The 20598-nt window shown below is 46.3% G+C and overlaps 1 protein-coding gene across 1 annotated transcript in view; it reads right to left on the bottom strand.

Moving 5' to 3' along the window:
* Positions 1–357: 357 nt before the first annotated feature.
* The window catches only part of greb1 (growth regulating estrogen receptor binding 1), an 87537-nt gene continuing 67296 nt past the window's right edge, over positions 358–20598 (bottom strand). The window contains exons 21-33 of the mRNA XM_063183696.1: positions 16020–16253; positions 14525–14770; positions 13903–14005; positions 12983–13138; positions 12007–12143; positions 11072–11233; positions 9761–9965; positions 7928–8090; positions 6312–6584; positions 3568–3703; positions 2038–2238; positions 1448–1586; positions 358–521 (exon numbers count right to left, since the gene is read on the bottom strand). Of these exons, the coding sequence (XP_063039766.1) occupies positions 358–521; positions 1448–1586; positions 2038–2238; positions 3568–3703; positions 6312–6584; positions 7928–8090; positions 9761–9965; positions 11072–11233; positions 12007–12143; positions 12983–13138; positions 13903–14005; positions 14525–14770; positions 16020–16253 (2319 nt within the window). The remainder of the gene's footprint in view (positions 522–1447; positions 1587–2037; positions 2239–3567; positions 3704–6311; positions 6585–7927; positions 8091–9760; positions 9966–11071; positions 11234–12006; positions 12144–12982; positions 13139–13902; positions 14006–14524; positions 14771–16019; positions 16254–20598) is intronic.

Raw genomic sequence — 20598 nt, 5'->3', positions numbered from 1 at the left:
AATGCAATTATAGTAATAAACCATTTGTCTTCCCTATGCATTAACGTTTTTCGCTGGGTTACTATACATTTGTTATTCGGGTGGTTTTGGTTGGGTGAGCCAGGCAGGCAGTCACCCAATCAAAAGGCTACTTTTGTTTCATTGGCATAATGAATGTGGAAATATGTATTTGTCTGTGTATATACGTATGTATATGTGTTTGAATGATTTTTATATGATTTTTAATGGGGCACTGGTGTGTGTGTGTGTGCGTGTGCGTGTGCGACTGTGCGTGTGTGTGTGTGTGTGTGTGTGTGTGTGTGTGTGCGTGTGCGTGTGCGTGTGCGTGTGCGTGTGTGCGTGTGTGCGTGTGTGTGTTTAGATGTGTTTCCCCGTGAGGAAGAAAAGGGGCTGGTCCTCTTTGGCATTGGCTGTCTGGAACTCGTCGCTCAGACGGAACCTCCACTCGTCCTCCAGTTCCAGACGCACGACCGTCTGGCGCAGGGCGGAGCGGTTAGGGCAGATCACACACAGGGTGGCACCTGGAGGAGAAACAACACTACAGTTAGCATAGATAGCGCACAGGCTATTGCCAGTATAGATGTGTATAGAATCTTCTATACACATCTATGATTGCCTGGGCCAGATTGAAATGGCTCTGGGCCCCTATGCTCCAGGTTGCCGTGCAGCCCCACCCCCCGAAAGTAAATGTCGCAACAAAAAGATTCTATAGACGGTGTCATAATTACAAGCTAGGAATTAAAGGGACACTGTGAAGGAAATGGTCAAAAAAGGTACTGCAACTATGCTGCTCATTGAAACTGGGCTGCCTATTGCCAAATTTGATCTTTACATGAAAGTTTACCAAGTAATAAACAAATATTTTCTAGTATGGTCCAAGTACAGTCATTTTAGCAGCTAAAAATGGCTATTTTTGGAAATTCAAAATGGCGGACCATGGAGAAGCTCCCCCTTTTCATGTATGAAAAATGCAATTTTTTCTGTCATCATGAATACTTAGAATTTGATGGTGGTGGTAAGTATTCATGAAAAAGGTAACATTAGTGAATGGGCAGCATGAATTCTGGAAATAAACAACTAAAAACCTCACACAGTGTCCCTTTAAGGATGACATGTCCGTCAAATGTGGAGAGGAGAATGACCAAGATTTAAAAGTGTACACAACATGACAGATTCATTTTTCAATAACACATCTTGTAGAATTCTGCAATAATGACTTTTGGCCAATCAGTTCATATCAGAATCACATGGCTAATCAATAATTTTGAGGTGGCTTACAGCGGGTATATCAGGAGAATTTACTGTGAATGGCAAGCGAAATAGGCAAATGTGTTCTCAAGTATTAAAACCCTGAAATCTCCGACAACTGTAGCAACTTTTCACAAACTAAAGTTTATGTTTCTCTTCAAGTCCGGGGCCAGATTGAACTATCTGACGGGCCGCATACCTTTGAGGAAGTGGAACTTCTTGAGGAAGCCGGGCGTGACGAAGGTGTCACAGAAGTAGAGCAGCAGTCCTCCGAACAGCAGCCCATTGGTGCTCAGGTTGATGGAGTGGGGACGGGAGCTGACAAAACACACTGTCACCTGTAGGGCGCACACGCGCACACACGCACACATGCAAACACACACACAACAAACATGCACACAAGAGCGAAATCAAGCAAGAGAAAGATGAATTTGATTTCTGTGCATGAATTTGTGTGCATGTATGTGTGCGTGTGTGTGTGTTTGTGTGTGTGTGTGTGTGTGTGTGTGTGTGTGTGTGTGTGTGTGTGTACCTCTGGGCCGAGGTTGAGGTAGCAGTCTACCGACAGCACGGGGTGTCTGTATGTGCGGGCGCTGAGGGGGAAGAGGTGTGTGTGTGTGTGTGTGTGTGTGTGTGTGTGTGTGTGTGTACCTCAGGGCGGAGGTTAAGGTAGCAGTCTACAGTCTACATCTGCTAGCCCTGAGTGTGTGTGTGTGTGTGTGTGTGTGTGTGTGTGTGTGTGTGTGTGTGTGTGTGTGTGTGTGTGTGTGTGTGTGTGTGTGTGTATACCTCAGGGCCGAGGTTGAGGTAGCAGTCTACTGACAGCACGGGGTGTCTGTATGTGCGGGCGCTGAGGGGGAAGAGGCGCTGGCTGGTGTGCTGCAGGTACTTCTCCAGCAGCAGCTGGGCGGGCGTGGACAGGAAGGGGTGCTTGCTGTCCGGGGCGCAGATGTACTGCGAGGGCTGCACCGTGGTGGGCACGTCCGTCATCTGGTAGAAGGACACACACACACATGCACGCACGCACGCACGCACGCACGCACGCGCGCACACACATTGGAGAGAGCAGGCTCTGTGTTAATAGTGTAAGGCATTTATTATTATGTATTCTGATTTACTGAGAGACAAGAAGAAGAAGAAGAAGAAGAAGAAGAAGAGGAAGAAGAAGAAGAAGAAGAAGGAGAAGAAGAAGAAGAAGAAGAAGAAAAAGAATAAGAAGAAGGAGAAGAAGAAGAAGAAGAAGAAGAAGAAGAAGAAGAAGAAGAAGAAGAAGAAGAAGAGGAAGAAGGAGAAGAAGAAGAAGAAGAAGAAGGAAAATACACACTTCTGAGTAAATCTGGACAGGTGCTTAATAGCCAGTGGGCTCAAAGGGGTGTGATAATGTCACCTGGTGTCACCTTTGTCTGACCTGGGTATGGAGAATGATTGTGCACACACCAGTACCTGCTTTTACAGCACACACAGCTCTTGTGACAATAGGTAGGTTTGTACAGAGCCATACAGAGGGGAGAGTTATGCGATTTTAGGACCAGGAATTAAATTGCAGCCCCGCCTTTCAACGAGATAGAGTCGTGCCTAAAGCGGCTGTCTTTCCATAGACTCAACATAGAACCACCACATTAACAGCCAAAAATAAGGAAGTACAAACTATACTGCGGGGTAATCACCACAAATATGTAAACTATCAACTGTCTCGGTGGTGATTATCACAACAGTTTTACCATCTGTGATGTTTATCTGAAGTTATTACTACGAACAGCAAGTCTTGTCATATTCCCTGCATTGCATCGCATCGCATTTGCTGTGTGCTACGCCCAACTTCTAGGCACTAACATTCGCAACGCTTAAGCAGTTCTGAGATGCCAAACAGCTAATTTTGCTAATGCGGAAGTCGGCCCTAGGACACAGTGGAGATTGCCCGACTCTCCCCTCTGTATGGCTCTGGGTTTGTAGTGGCCAGTGACAGGCACAGCATTTGACGTGAGGGTGGCCAACAACAGGTGCAACATGTGACGTGGTATTGGCCAATGACAGAAGCAACATGTGACGTGGTATTGGCCAATGACAGAAGCAACATGTGACGTGGTATTGGCCAATGACAGAAGCAACATGTGACGTGGTATTGGCCAATGACAGAAGAAACATGTGACGCGGTATTGGCCAATGACAGAAGAAACATGTGACGTGGTATTGGCCAATGACAGAAGCAACATGTGACGTGGTATTGGCCAATGACAGGTGCAAACAAGAGGACCGGGCCAGGTGTGTATGTGGGTTGGGATTGGGCATGAGATGGGCTGGGGTCACCTTGTGTCTGACCTTGGTCTTGACGATGAAGGTGCGGTATCCTCCGATGGTGATCTGCTTCTTCATCACGCTGAAGTTGTTGAAGCGACAGACCAGCAGGCCGGCACTGTGCGCCCTCAGGTTAAAGTCCACGTCATCACACGTGAAGCTGGAGGACAGAATGACAATCAATATTACATACACACGAGGCTGGACTGATAATTAAAGTGATACTGTCACATTTTTGGAAATAAGCTGATTTTACAGCTCCCCTTGAGTTAAATAATATTCTATACTTTCAACCGTTCTCTGGGTATGGCAGTGCAAATTTTACTTCCAAGCTAGCAGTTAACATTGAGTCCTATGAGACCAATTAGCGGCCACGCCAGGACTCAATGTTAACTGCTAGTTTGGAGGTAAAATTTGCACTACCGTACCCAGAGAACAGTTGAAAGTACAGGAGAATGGCAAAACCCAATTATTTAACTCACAAGGAGGTGTACAATTAGCTTGCTTCCAAAATTGGGACAGTATCACTTTAAGACACCAGTCTTTTTATAGTTCATGCAGCTCAGTTACTGTCACATTTCTACACAAGTTGAGGGCTGACTTCCACATTTTTCGCCTGGTTTGGTAGTGGGATTAGATTCGTGTGTGTGAGTGCATGTGTGTGCGCGCGCGAGTGTGAATGCGCGTCACGTGCATATGTATGTGTGGGTGTGCATATGTGTGTGTGTGCGTGCATATGTGTGTGTGTGTGTGTGTGTGTGTGTTTGTGTTATATGTGTGCGTGTGTTTGTGTTTGTGTTGTATGTGTGCTGTGTGTGTGTGTTTGTGTGTGTGTGTGTGCATATGCAGGCGCGGCCGGTTCATTAAGGGCAGATGGGCAGTGCCCCCCCAAAGACTCTTCCTCTGAGAAAAGTAGATCCATTCAGAAATTGTAGATAAAATATGTATTGCAACCTCAATCACACTGGGAATCGTATTACATCAATGTTGTAGTTTATGACGATCTTTGCGAGTGGAATCAGGTTTTATTTTTGTTGAGAAGTCTAGTTTACACCTAGTGTGGCTGTTTAACGTTAGGGTCTATGGCCACTGGCCTGGGCAGATTTCTCAGCGCCTCAGCTAAGCCCGGCCCCCTCGCCCCGATCCCATTCTACAAAATTAGCACTGTAGCATACTTAGCATAATATCATAACATAAGCGCGACTTTATGGACGCTATCAGGGCAGATGTATGATCTGCCCTGACCAATGACACGGTGGCCCTGCCTGCTTTGAAAAAGACACAGCAAACATATTACTCCGCTCATCTCTAACCTGTGGGATTTTATTAACTCCATTGCCGCAAATTTCCCTCACAAAATCGGTGGATTAAACGGATAACCATGTCGGATTTGACGAAGGATATGTGTTGGCTGGTGAAGGATTCACGTTTGGGGTAGGTACAGTTTGTATATTTGCTATTGCAAAGTCTAAGGTTTTATGACCGAAGTCTTTGCATAATGGGTAACTGTCTGTTATTTAATGAAATTTGAGGGCTTGCAATGTTGAGACAGCAAGCAAATGTGTAGCTTCGTAAAGTATGCTGCTGCTACCCCCACGACTAGCCGACTAGTTGACGACATTCTCTGAGAAGCTGCGTTGGGCTTACTACATAGTTTAAAACAAAGCGTGAGGGATTATGAATCAAGTCTTTGTGAAATAGGGAAACTGGAAGTTATTTAATGAAATATCTGAGCTTATTGAGCTTGGGATGTTGTTGACAGCTTCATTTATGCTCAGTATTGTCTGCTGTGTCCCCGAAAAAGCTAAAAAATACACTTGCACCCGGTCCTGCCTAGCATTGCAGAACAGGAGCGAGTCTGTTGATGAGCTCCCCTGTTAAGTTTTAACCATGGCTACTCGTTTTGAAAATAGGCACGTCCTTTCCCGGTATTGATGGCATTTGGTTCTGTGGTGCATTTAAACCGACAGCAAGGGGACGACTGACTGAATTGAATGGTGTTGCAGGGCTTTGGTTGCATCAATGTAATGTACGAACGGTGAAGGCGAGATGCTGTGCTGTGCTAGCCTTTTCCTGATTGCTGTTGCTGACCGGTTGCGTGGAGTGCATATGTGTCGTGTTGCTTGTCGCAAACTCCAACTCCGCGAGCAGACAAAGCATTTTTCTTGTAATGTCTTAACATGTGTATGCAGTCACTCTGCTTAAATGAGCAAGAGAGCTAGCTGCGTGGAGAGAACTGTCAAAAACAGCTTTCTTCAGAACAGAAGTTGAACAGATAACGCGCATGCCTGGTGCGGTGTATCACGGGAGGTGGAGTTTTACTAACACACCAAACACTATGGGAAAACGCTCTCCTGTCTTGCCTACACACGCAATGAAACTCGTAAATTATACCGTATTGATTTAATTATGATGGACTTGATCGCCAAAATTTCTGCCCTGCCTGTTTCCCCAGCCACCGGCCGCTACTGGTTATATGTGTGCGTGTGTTTGTGTTTGTGTTGTATGTGTGCTGTGTGTGTGTGTTTGTGTTGTATGTGTGGTGTGTGTGTGTGTGTGTATGCACACGAGTGCATGTGTTGTGTGTGTGTGTGCATAGGTGTGTGTGCGTGCGTGCGTGTGTGTGTGTGTTTTCGTCTTCTTCGTCTCTCACCGGTTCTGGTTGTACTGCACGTTCTGCGTGTAGGTGTGCATGTGTGCGTGTGTGTGTGCGTGTGTGTGTATGTGTGTATGTGTGTGCGTGTGTGTGTGTCTTCTTCTTCTCTCACCGGTTCTGGTTGTACTGCACGTTCTGCGTCAGGTCCACGTTGAGGAGCAGGAAGTCGTGCAAGTGTCCGCGCGAGAAGGGCTCGTGGCGCCGGTTACCGTGATTACCGTGCCGCCCCCCGGCCCCCGCGCCTCCCGCGCCCCCCGTCTGGTTGCCGTGGCGACTGGACCACTTCCTGAGTCCGCACAGGCCGTACTGGGTGATGTCCGCGCATGACTCCATGTGCTGCAGCACCTGCTTCAGGGACACGTTCCTCTCTGTACCCATACTGCCACTGGAGAGGAGAGAGGAGAGGGGACACACATGGTTAGACACACACACACACACACACACACACACAGGTGCACACGTTCCTCTCTGTACCCAAGCTGCCACTGGAGAGGGGAGAGGAGAGGACACACACACACACGGTTAGACACACACACACACACACACACACACACACACACACACACACACACACACACACACACACACACACACACACACACACACACACAGGGACACGTTCCTCTCCGTACCCATACTGCCACTGGAGAGGGGAGAGGGGACACACACACACACACATGGTTAGACACACAAACACACACACACACACACACACACACACACACACACACACACACACACACACACACACACACACACACACACACAGGTGCACACGTTCCTCTCTGTGCCCATACTGCCACTGGAGAGGGGAGACAGGGGACACACACACGCGGTTAGACACACACACACACACACACACACACACACACAGGTGCACACGTTCCTCTCGGTACCCAAGCTGCCACTGGAGAGGGGAGAGGAGAGGAGATACACACACACACGCGGTTAGACACACACACACACACACCTCTCTGTGCCCATACTGCTGCCACTGGAGAGGAGAGGACACACACACGCGGTTAGACACACACACACACACACACACACACACACACACACACACACACACACACACACACACACACACACACACACACACCTCTGTTCCCATACTGCCACTGGAGAGGGGAAAGGGGACACACACACATGGTTAGGGACACACATGGTTAGACACACACACATGGGCGCAGACAGACACACTCACACATACACACGACTACGAACACACACACACACACATACACACACACACACACACACACACACACACACACACACACACACACACACACACACAGTGAAAGCCCATTGGGAAACTCCAACTCCCATTGTCATTGTGACACAGCACTCCACTGAACACTGCACACTGCACACAACCAAATTGTTTTTATGCCTCACCTGTGCAAGGGGGCAGCCCTCAATGGCGCCCCTAGACCCATACAGAAAAATATGAAACTTATACAATGATTCATATAGCCTATACTTTTCTGTGTGGGACGGTAGGATCTGTTTTTTTTTAAATATACATTTTAGGGGCTTTTATGCATTTATTTGATAGGACAGTCTGATAGGAAGTGAATGGGACAGAGAGACGGGGTGGGATCGGGAAATGACCCCGGCCGGACTCGAACTGAGGTCCCCGTGGGCATGCAAGCCCAAATGTGGGGGGCTTAGCGCACTGCGCCACAGCGCCTCCCCCAGGACCTGGTTTTAATTGTTTTTTACCTCTTGGGATCGACGTCCAGGGCGTTCCACATGACGCAGGAGTCGTCCGCCAGGATGATGAAGGGCCAGACGTCGTGCGGCCGGCTGCCGTGTTCCACGCGCCTGCTCCGCTCCAGCTCCAGGTTGTGGTAGGACAGCTCCTTAATCAGGAAGTGGGCCGCGCCTGAGACGGGGGAGAGATACAGACAAGAGTTGAGATTAACCCCGTAAGACACGCCCCCTATTAGTGGTTAACAGAATGTCAATGGCCAAGTCGTAATGTATTACTAAAGGCCTGTGCACTGCCATTGTGTGTAGTACTATGCTGCCGTGCAATACTAGAACGCAGTAACTCAAAATGGTCGAAAAAAAAATTATATCGGAAATCGGTTCTAAACTACCTCATTTGTCTTGTGTCCAAAAATGGTGGTCCAACACCGTCCCGTTTTGGAGAAAACTCATTTTGAAAGTGCAAAAATGACCCAAAAAAGGTTAAACAAAAACGCAGTAAATCGGCGAGTTACTGCTGCACGTTCCAATGGGACTGGTTTGGGAGTAGACAGTAATACAAGCTAAGAAGGCAGTAACTCCTGCAGTAACTCCATTTTGTGGCAGTAATACCAGCCAAGAACGCAGTAACTCGTTTTTTTGTGGCAAAAAGACACATAAATGTTGTTTTTTTGTTTTTTTTTTTGTGTGCATTAAATTTCTATCCTAAACAAGCATTACCAGGAAGTGTCACCACCAATTTACCGACAACACAGTTGTCGCGCCATATGGAAAACTTTGAAGCCTTTTTTCTCAGTTTGCCGTTTTCAGAGTTACTGCGTTCTAAGATTGTAGGGCAGTATGGTAGTAACGTTTTTTCCAGTGACTGACTATTACAGCGCTCCACTGGTGGAATGGTGTGTGCTAAGGGGCTATGACAGTGATTCTCAAACTTTTTCAGACCGAGGACCACTTTGTCACCCAAAAAATGTTCAGGGACCACCTGCCAACTGAATTGACAGTTGACGGGTGCTAAATTCTATGCACATCACTTAGGCCTACTTCTTACTCACATTTACAATCCTAATATTACAAATATAGTCTACTGATAGCTTGACTTAGAAAAGTAGAAATCCCCTCGCGGACCACCTGAGCTCTGTCGAGGTCTGTGGTCCCCGGACCACACTTTGAGAATCACTGGGCTATGATATATTACATTTTCAATTAATATGAATTACATTGAATTAAATTAAACTTCAGATGTATTTAAAGTACATCCCCCACAGTTAATCAGCAATTAAACAAACTAATAAAATAAACTAATTAACACATAAGGGAGCAACAAAATCTTCAAACCCAAACTTTGCTCTGCTCTATCTATATTATTGCATTGAATTGAGTTGTATTTATTCATGTGGTTAATTTTGGTTGGTTAATTGGAATTATTGTACAATGTAAACAAACATATGTCCATCTACAGCCATACACTATCATTGATTACGGTTCCACCGTATATTAAAATTAGCCTGGGAACAACCATAGGCCTACTGCCTTTAGTTCTACACAATCATTTCGATCTAAAAGACACTTGTGATTAGGTCTGGTGGTAACCAGACAATATTAAAATCTCCACCTTAGGGCTGGGACATTACACGTTCATTTCTATTAATTAATCACACAGTTCGATTAATTAATTAACGCGATTTTAAAAGTGAATTACCGTATAAGCCCTACTCCATCCCTATTGATCCTTTACAAAGCACTTTAGGTCTTTAGGACTTTAGGTATGGTGGTAAGCAGTATATAGTAGGCAATATTAAAATCCCCATCTCTATTGATCCTCTATAAAGCATCTATACTACCCACCGATGCCGGCTCCGTTGAAGGTGGTGGGCAGCACGAGCATGATGTGGTTGGGCCAGTACTTCTTGTAGACGGCCATCTCGTACTCCTTGACCACCAGGATGTGAAGGTGCGAGGCCCCGTCCATGGCGTGGTACAGGTTGAACAGGCCGTGCTCGTGACGGCCCGTGGTGGGCGTGAAGATCGGGCTCTTGATGCAGTCCGGGTTCTAGTAGAGTTAGAGTTAGAGTGTACTTTATTGTCCCTGGAGGGGAAATTTGTCTTGGGCTTCAACAATCACTGCATAACATACAGTACTCACTCACATACCCATAACGTAGAGAACACAAAAAAACCATACAAACATAGAAAACATAAAAGCATAAGAGACATGGAAAAAAACAGTGCACTCCCTTCACATGGCATGTCTATCTATCATTGAGCATTCTAATCGCATTGGGGACAAAAGAGTTTTTATATTTAATCAGTCTGCAGTTCAGCGTCCTGAAACGTCTACCTGAGGGAAGCAGTGTAAACTCATGGTGCAGAATGTGTGTGGGTTCTGGAGGGAGATGGAGGGAGGGAGTGGGCAGATAAGGAGAGCACGCACGGTTAAAGTGATACTGTCCCATTTTTGGAAATACATTTATTTTACACCTCCCCTTGAGGTAAATAATAGGCCTTTACCGCTCTCCTGTACTTCCAACCATTTTCTAGTTATGGCAGTGCACATTTCACCTCCAAGCTAACAGTTAACATTGAGTCCTATGAATCACTTATTTCCAAAAATGGGACAGTATCACTTTAAACACTGCAGATGGATGGCCCTGCGGTGGCTTTAACGGTAGGGCACTGGTTTACTACGCCGGCGACCCGGGTTTGATTCCGACCTGGGTCATTTGCCGATTAAAAAAAAAAACTATACATATACACCGGTATATATAAAACACTGCAGATGGATCAGTGCAGGATAGTGGTAGGGGAGCACAGTGGTACACAGAGAGCGCAGTGCAGTGGTACACTGATTGAATATGATGTACAGCCAAATCTGAGAGACAATACTGCAAAGGTTTAAGAAACACTGACTGTTTTTTTTAAAAACAACTGAATTTCACTGGATAGTTTATTTAGCGCTCTGACAGTCCAGAGTGTTGCAATAGGCATAACAACACCAGAGACATCCGCATTAAATGGGACTTCATTTTGTGGATTATTGTGTCAGTCCAGCACACAGACTTGTTTAGGTGATTGTTTACAAACTTGTTCAGGTGATTGTTTACAGACTTGTTTAGGTGATTGTGCATTTTTTAAATTTGTTCTCTCGAAGTGCCTTACCCAATCAGAGACGAGGGGCAGCCTGAGGCTCTCCAGCTGGCCTCCTGATTGGCTGAAGGCGAAGTGGTGTTCTTTGGACTTGGGGATGATGAAGTAGAGCTGGATCTCCTCCCCCAGCAGCAGGTGGGAGAAGGTGAAGGTGTGGAGCGTGGACTCATACAACTGATGACGCACACACACACACACACACACACACACACACACACACACACACACACACACACACACACACACACACACACACACACACACACACACACACACACACACACACACACACACACACACACACACGCACGCACGCACACACACACACACAAACATTAACATAACGCACAACACACGCACGCACGCACGCACACACGCACACACACATTAACATTAGTAGACAGAAAACAACAGATAAGAGAAGGTAAAGATGTGCAGGGTGGACCCATGCTCAACTGATGGAGGACACACACACACAGACACACGCACACGCACACACACACACACACACTGCTCTAATAATGGGCATTGAAGCCCATGTAGCGGTGGGAATATTTTACCCCTCCCACCGGGTGGGGGGGTTGTATTATAACTCAGGCACTACAGACCGAGTTACATTCTGCATGTCTTGAAACGTACAACCTTTTTTTTTAGTATTGATTAAGAAAAGAAAAGAGAAAATAAAGAAATCCATATGTGTCATCAGCTGTGTCCTCATTGATCATCTAGAGCCTGTCGGGCAATATTGTATATTAACAACTGGGCTGTCTCACCCAATAACGAGACTGGCGTAGTCACCTTTTGAACCTGATTAAGTACAAAGTTTAAGATCTTGGTAAGCACCACTCCGCTACATTTGGGGTTGTATTATAACTCATGCATGGCATACCTCCCCCTCACCTGAAAAAGGGATTGGAGCCCATATACTGGTGGCATACCCCTCTCACCTGATAGCGGGGGTTGAAGCCCATGTACTGATGGCACTGCTCGCAGTGGTGGTAGGTGTTGTAGGCGGCGTACTTGGACAGCTTGATGCGAGAGGTGCGACGCCGCAGGTACACATCCTCCTGTCGCCGCGGGTTACCTGCACAGGGGGATCGTGGGATATGGGTGGTGGAGGAAGGGGAGGAGCATGGAAAAGAGAAAGGTCAAGGTCAAGGTTAGAAAAGTATGGAGGCTGAAATGCTATCTGATCAGGTGGATATGGGAAGACTCTTCCTCAAATATTGTCGTTGCCAAGGTTGCAGACAACAGACAAGCTGAACATCTATCCTGATGCAATTGAATTCTCTGCCTGTGTGCATGTGTGCATCAAGTCAAGTCGGCTTTATTGACAATTTATTCACATGCACTGGTCATACAAAGAATAACACTCCTATGTTTCTTACTTTCCCAAGCAGACACAGACATACTTTAGGCATAGACATAGACATAGACAGTAGCCCCTTAATGCACGCCTTACCTCCAGTGGCATGCTGTAATAGTCATTGAAAAGTTAACTACCACAACACTACAGTACTATAACGTGACACAGGGGCTTTACTAATGCACTACAACTTGGTCATTACCATACTGGTAACAGCAAATGTATAACACCGTGCCGAGTGTAATGGGCTCATCCATACTGACACTACTCTGCAAGTGCCAGACTGGACAACAGGAGAAATATGAGTGTGAGTGTGAGTGTGAGTGCCTACCTTCCTCCGAGGGAGTGTAGTCGGGGGAGTATATGAGTGTGAGTGTGAGTGTGAGTGTGAGTGTGAGTGTGAGTGTGAGTGTGAGTGTGAGTGTGAGTGTGAGTGTGAGTGTGAGTGTGAGTGTGAGTGTGAGTGTGAGTGTGAGTGCCTACCTTCCTCAGAGGGAGTGTAGTCGGGGGAGTATATGAGTGTGTGTGTGAGTGCTAGTGTGAGTGTGAGTGCCTACCTTCCTCAGAAGGAGTGTAGTCGGGGGAGTATATGGGGCTGATGCCCTCGTACTTGGGGTCGTGGATGGTGTAGTCAAAGGGGATGGACCTCATGACCTCCGTACTGGGCCATGACACACCAACCTGCTGCTGCGGCAACACAGGCAGCTTATCACCTGCGGGGCATAGGTTTATACTCATTTATATATGTATATTTGGGGGGCGGTTTATCTCCTGTAGAGGGACAGATGGGAGTGGGTTTATACTCATATATAAGGTTATGGGCGACAGACTGGATGACTTGACTTGAAAGCTTTAATGTCCTTAAAGGGACACTGTGCAGGAAATGGTCAAAAAAGGTACTGCAACGATGCTGCTCATTGAAACTTGGTTGCCTATTGCCAAATTTAATCTTTACATGAAAGTTTACTAAGCAATAAACAAATATTTTCTAGTATGGTCCAAGTACAGTCATTTTTGCAGTTAAAAATGGCTATTTCTGGAAATTCAAAATGGCGGACTATGGAGAAGATCCCCCTTTTCATGTATGAAAAGTGATTTTTTTTTCAATCATAATGAATACTTGAATGAATTTGATGGTGGTGGTAAGTATCCATGAAAAAGGTAACATTCATGAATGGGTAGCATGGATTCTGGAAATAAACTAAAAATCCTGCACAGTGACATAAAAGCACATAGGCCTACAATAAAATGTACACACATACAGTACAAACACAATAATAAGGTTCATGATTCATGTTTATAGCCATGTACTGTAACCGTAAAATAATTCAGAATGTAGTTTACTGTATGTCCTCTTAATTTAAACAGTTAAAAACATATAAAACAGAATGAGGTAATATGAAGATGTAATATGAATAATAAAATAACAATTAAATGACCAAATAACGATTAAAAAAGCAACAAAATCAATACTGACTGCAGTTGATGTCCTCCTCGTCGTAGATGTCCACCTCCATCAGTCTGATCAGCATGCGAGAGAGGATGCCCAAGAACTGCAGGTACGCTCCCGTCTTCCCCACCTGCACACACACACACACACACGCACACACACACGCACGCACACACACACATACACAGACACACACACACACATAAGTCGAGTCAGAAACATCTCAATATTTGTTTGTGTGTGCTCTTTCTGTGACCTTGAGAGCATACACACCTAATCACATCATCTGTGTATACTGTATATATTTGTGTGTGTGTGTGTGTGTGTGTGTGTGTGTGTGTGTGTGTGTGTGTGTGTGTGTGTGTGTGTGTGTGTGTGTGTGTGTGTGTGTGTGTTTGTGTCCATATGTGCGCATAAGAGTGTATATATCCACGCCTCACCTGTGGCGGCCCGCTGAGCAGCAGTCTTTTTGCTTTCATGTGTGTGTGTGTGTGTGTGTGTGTGTGTGTGTGTGTGTGTGTGTGTGTGTGTGTGTGTGTGTGTGTTTGTGTGTTTAAAACCACACACACACCGTCTGTATGTGTCCGTATGTATATGTGTCCGTCTGTATGTGTGCTCACATATGAGTGTCCGCATATCCGCGCCTCACCTGTGGCGGCCCGCTGAGCAGCAGCCTGCGGGGGTGGAAGTTGTCGGAGCGTCCCTCGGGCGCCCGGTTACTGCTGTCCATGTGCGCGGGCTTGGGCACCGTCCACTGGCGGTAGTAGAGAGACTGCTCCGTGCATGTCATGATCTTGCTCAGCAGGGGCCTGAAGGAGCTGGCCCACTCCACAGACGGGTGAGGCAGCAGAGCTGTGCTCTTGGGCAGGCCACTGGCGTCCGGAGCCGTTAGGACCTGTACCATAAACCAGTAGATTAGATTTAGATGCGTATGTAATTACATTTTCGAAGGAGTTGTCTCATTTCACTCCAATCGATTACAAAATAATATTACATAATATTGTCATAATCTTCACCTTTATTCTTGACAGGACAGTGAAGAACAGACAGGAAATGAGTGGGGAGAGAGAGTTCAGCAAATGACGCGGGTTGAAATCGAACCCGGGACGCCGGCGTAGTAACTCAGTGCCCTACCAGAGATTCTTTAAGTATATAGAGATATGCCAATGCAATAGGTTTCTATGGGCACCTAACATGACCAGGTTCCGGTTTGCCTAAAAGGGCGTGTCATAATGTTCCTAGCATTGAATAGAACAGTCCTTAGGTCTGCCTAGGTCTGCCTAAAGGGGGATTTCCCCCCCTCCCCCTTGCAATAATAGAACCCGGAAACAATGGGCCAATGGAACCTCTCTCGCTCTACTCTCTCTGGCCCTACCGTTAGGCCACAGCAGGGCCATATTGTCATAATCTTAATCATAGCTACCTATTTGACTGTAAAGCTACCGGAGCGGTTAGGACCTGTAGGCCTACCATATGCCAGTAGATTAGATTTAGTTGTGTATGTAATACATTTTCGAAGGACTTGTCTCTTTTCACTCCAATCGATTACAAAATAATATAACATAATATTGACAACACCTTAATCATACCTATTTGACTGTGAAGCTACATTTCACACACATCACTACTAGTTACTTGCTCAGCTTGAGAAGTCAATAGAATGTTAATGTATTCCAGCGACGCGAGGTCTGGACAGACGATGCATTGTGGGCGGATTCCCGAGATAAAAATATTTGAACTTCGAGCGACACGAGTAGACGAGTAGCCAATTGGAATGCAGAGTTCGGATTATTGACAGTTAACTTCTCACTTTTGCAGTGGCAGTTACACCAGTCTGTGAATGTAGCTCAACAGTTGACTGTAGCCATAGTTACTTGGTAGACTGTTACTGTATGTGTAAATTTCAACTTTTAGATCAACTGTCTGGTAGACTGTGGGCTTTAGAAAGTAAATCCAGAAAGTCAAAGAATGCGCGCACATCAGTGGCACAGGTGCTGGACCAAACGTAAGATAACTGAAAAGACAATAAAGGTCCGCAAATATTTAATGATTAAATATTTTAAATATCATTAAATATTTGGGAGCATTTAACAGTGTTGCGGACCTTTATTTTCTTTTCGGCTTTAGAAAGTAGCCATAGTTACCTGATACACAGCCCTGGGCAGCAGCACCACGGGCGGGCGGTTGAGATTGCGGGCCCAGGAGCAGCGCTGGCGGGGGGTGGAGGCGCGCGTGGAAGCCGACGACCCCCCGGAGCCGGACGAGGTGGACTTGGAGGGCCGACGCTGGGTGGTGGTGGAGGGGTCGGCCTCTGGGCCTGGGCGGGAGACTCGGACTGGGTCTCTGGCGTCTGGGAGAGGCTGTGAGGGGGCCTGGGCCTGGAGCTGGGACTGGGGCTGCTGGGGTGGGAGCTGTGGAGGCTGAGGCTGGAGCTGGGGGGGTTGAGACTTGTCCTGGTCCAGGGTGGAGGAGTCAGACTGGGCGTTCTGGGAGTTGTGGGAGTGCTGTGAGACGGAGGGGGGAGAGGGATCCAGGCCAGGCAGATCACTGTTGACTACATAGAGAGAAGAAGAGGATACAAAGAGGAGGAGAGGAGGAGGAGGAGGAGCAGGAGGAGGAGGAGGAGGAGGAGGAAGAGCAGGAGGAGGAGGAGGGACAATGAGGAGGGAGGAGGTGAAGAGAGAAAGAGAGGACAGAAGGAAAAATCGGAGCAAGAGGAGAAAGGAGAAAGGTGAGGAGGGAGGAGGAGACGAGAGGAAGAGGAGAATGAGGATGAAGAAGGGAGAGAAAGATGAGGAGAAAGGTAGAATGGAGAAAGAGAGATTTGGGACAAGGGAGGTAGCAGAGAAGGGGAGCAGAGGGCAAAGGAGAGCAGGAGGAAGAGGGGAGGAAGATGAGGATGAGGGGAAGAGGGCAGAGGAAGTGGAGAGGAGGGTGAGAAGGAGGGTGAAAACAGGAAGATTGGAAGGGAGGAAGAGGAAGGGGAGAGGAAGAGGAGGAAGAGAGGTGTTAAGATGGAGAAGCAGTGAACAGTTTTCAGGGGACATGCTCACGCACAGAGGCACCAGCCAGATAGTCGAGACACGAGGAGGATACATGTGGTGAAACCACCAGAGTGAACGGGACTCACTAGTTTGACGCCATGTCGGCCAGGATGGGCGGGTTTTGGGTTGTGCAGATGGGCGGGTTTTGGGTTGTGCAGATGGGCGGGATTTGGGTTGTGCGTACTCGTGGACTTGGGAGCTCGTGCACAGCTGTAGTGCTGGGTGGTTTTGTCGATACACAAACACATTAGGCTACTTATCGGCGTGCACGAGGGTTGTTTTGTCCACATACAAACACATTTCTTTAATTCTCAATCATAAATACGCCTCAGTTCTAATATGCCTCATTTTCAATTCTAAATCAGTGGCACACGGCAAACTGTTCTCACTTTTCCAGTTGCTTTTCACTTAGAAGTGATTTGCTTACAAACGTACAGACTTACTGACATACACTCAAACGCGGTAGCCTTGTAATATCTATAAGCTTACGTTTTGGGGTTGGGCCCGTCCATTTTTTTCTGGGCCCACCTGTTTTGTTATTTCTGTCTACGCCCGTGGCGCAGGGTAGGCATATTATGCCAATTTCCAAACTTAGTGCGCTGATGCGTCTAATAGGCCAGCTTCTGGACTCAAAGCAACTGCGAGCTTCTTGTATAGATCTTGTCAAGATAAAGTTGCATCGGCCTAGGGTATGCAATTTGTTTTTATTATTAGGTTACATGTTGGCCACCTACTAAAATAATTATTAAGGTTAATTCATGATTCAAGGCAACTGCGAGCAAACTTAGAACTCTAATAGCTTCTAATAGGCCTATGCCTTGTTTGCAATAACGGGACCTCAGCGCAGGGTACGTTTAACAAATAATTAGGCATAGTTGCTAATAAAAATGCGGTTGCATCAGGGTGTCGTTTGCAAAATTACTTGAATTACTGAAAACACGGCTGAATCTCAAATGGTGCACTTGTGCACTTCAGTGTTCATGTTTCAGTGCGTCTGCCCGTATTAGTTACGCACTGAAACATAGTGCATGAAGTGCACAAGTGCGCCATTTGCTTTTCTGCACCGTGGGGCAGCTGTCACTCTGAATGATGTAAGGCGCAAGTACAGCCCTCTCGGGCGACACGCCGTCAAACTAGTGAGTCCCCAGAGTGAACGAGGTAATTCCATCTGAACATCTGGTAGTGCAAGTGGCCATCAACCAACATGACTTAAGTGTATTCAGAGTGTTAGGAAAACGAAAGGTCGTGATGACTGCCTTCAGAGCCACTTGCTGCCACTGTAAACTATATTCCCCCATGCATGAAAACCAGAGGGCTGTTAGACAAAAGACCCACACACACCAACATCGACCCAGTTTCCACACTGTGTCCAAAGAGAACACATGGAGACACCCAAAGACATAGAGACTTTCAAGTCCTATGCATTATTAAAAAGAAGAACACTTGAAATTGAAATGAAATTAAAAACTGAAAATTATTAAAAACATGAAATTATAAACTTATGAAAGAATGCAAGATATGTAGTTAAAAACCCTAGCCTATCCATCCATTTTTGTTACAGCGAACAAAGATGTTGTGTTAATAATGCTGAAAGCAGAAGTTGCTTTTTTTTAATTGTGGAAGACTCGTCCATCCATCATTCACCACCCATGAACAGATCAGATGACCCGCCACCATGTGTAAGACCCAGAGAGGGAATGTGTGTGAAGGAATTTGGGTGGGCGTGGGCATAGATATGAACATTAGATGCCGTGTTGTTTAGCACTTTGGCATAGCCCAACCCTGGGCACTGCCGTCTTGGGCTGGTATCCTGTGTTTTTCATAGATGCTGTGTTACTGCCACCTACAGGATAATGTGGGTATTGCCTTGCCACTAACTGATGGCAGCGTTATACCGGCCAAACATGGCGTCGATCTGACTTCAGCCATTCGTTCCAACACAAAGTGTGCATTCCAATATGTGACCTTGCCTCCTCCACTTGTGCTTGTGGCCTCACATTTTGCTGATGCCCCGCCTCCGTGGAGAAAACAATCAGGTTTCCCCGCTGTCAGCCTAGCTACAACATTTTTTGGGGGACTATTCTTCATTCACCAACTAGTTTGCAAATGAGAAAATTACTTCACAATTGAGCTTTTGAGAGATATTGAAATATAATGCTCTTGTCAGTGATGTCATCACGACGTATTACTTCCTGGTAAGAGGCCACAATCACAAGTGGAGGACGCAAGGTTGTATATTGGAACGCACACAAAGGAGTGGTCAACACGACATCTAGTGATCATATCTATGGGTAGGTGGGCATGGGGCGGTCTCTCTTACTTGAGGTGCATGAAGAGAGAGAGAAGCTTTCTGAATCGTGGGAGTACACCCTCTTCCTCCTACTGTGGAGCAGCGCTGCATGGATACACATGCGTTCACACACAGACACAAACTTTCAAATATCAGACAACTATGAAAACACACCAGCAGAGATCTTACAGACAGAGATATGTCATTCTAGTTCTTTTCCGGTATCCACTTTATTTCGGGTGAACGCCCCTTTAGGAGACCTTCCGTTAGGAGACCTTCAGAGTTTTGAGGTTGAGAATAAATGGAGTCCCCTTAGCGCTGTAGATGGCGGTAGCGCACTTCTTGTGCAAACACTACAAAAATAGAAGAAGAATGAGGGGACAACACCCCCTTTGGAGACCCAACTTGAGCACATGCTTTTGCATTGGGTGGGCGTGCTCTGATTCCTCTTTATTAATCCAACCTTTTTGACACCAGTGTATACATTTGTGTCTTGAGCAGTGCCTTATTCCAGTGTTTCTCAACCTTTTTTTAGGCAAGGCACCCTTTCAAGTCGTGAAAAATTTCAAGGCACCCCAAACCAAGGCATCCGATAGCTACCACACAAGCTTAGAAAAGCAACACATTTGGAGACGTCACATGACCTACGTTTCAAGTTGCAGCTGACTGGGGCAACATATATTTACTTTATTGTGCGTAAATGGCAGATGAAAGATTCCACTGACTAGCATTAACTTATCAATTTAGACAAATATGTATTATATTACATAATTTATTTATCAGCCACGATTCCGTGGCACCCCTGAGGGGGGCCCGCGGCACCCTAGGGTGCCCTGGCACCCCTGTTGAGAAACACTGCCTTATTCCTCCAAACAATCATCTTCGACCTAATTTAGCATCCCTGATGCATAGCTAATAAACCCCTCCCTTTTCCCATTTTTGATTTCTGTCCTCTAAGGTTACTCTATTATACTGCCACAACACAGTCTGTAGATCATTAGCACCCTCTCATGGCCATTTGATGGAATTGACTCATCCTCCACTGCCGAAACTAAAATAACAGTGGCCAGACTCTCTCTCAGTCAAAAAAACACTCATTACAACCGAGGTACGCATAAGGGAATCTCTGATTACACAGCACATCAAATCTTGAGGCAAATGGGCTACAGCAGCAGAAAACCACATTTGGTGTCTCTCCTGTCAGCTAAGAACGGGAACATGAGGCAACAATTTGCACACGCTCACCATAAATGACACTGGAAGATCAGAAAAATGTTGCCTGGTCTGATGAGTCTTGATATCTACTGCAACACTCAGGTGGAATGATCAGACAACAACGATGGTCAACAACATGAAAACATGGATCGACCCTGCCTTACATCATCATTC

The sequence above is a fragment of the Engraulis encrasicolus genome, chromosome 19 (genome assembly GCF_034702125.1).
Source record: "Engraulis encrasicolus isolate BLACKSEA-1 chromosome 19, IST_EnEncr_1.0, whole genome shotgun sequence".
In the NCBI taxonomy this organism is placed as follows: domain Eukaryota; kingdom Metazoa; phylum Chordata; class Actinopteri; order Clupeiformes; family Engraulidae; genus Engraulis; species Engraulis encrasicolus.
Note: the sequence above shows the minus strand (reverse complement) of the source record. Positions and strands in the feature narration are given on the sequence as shown.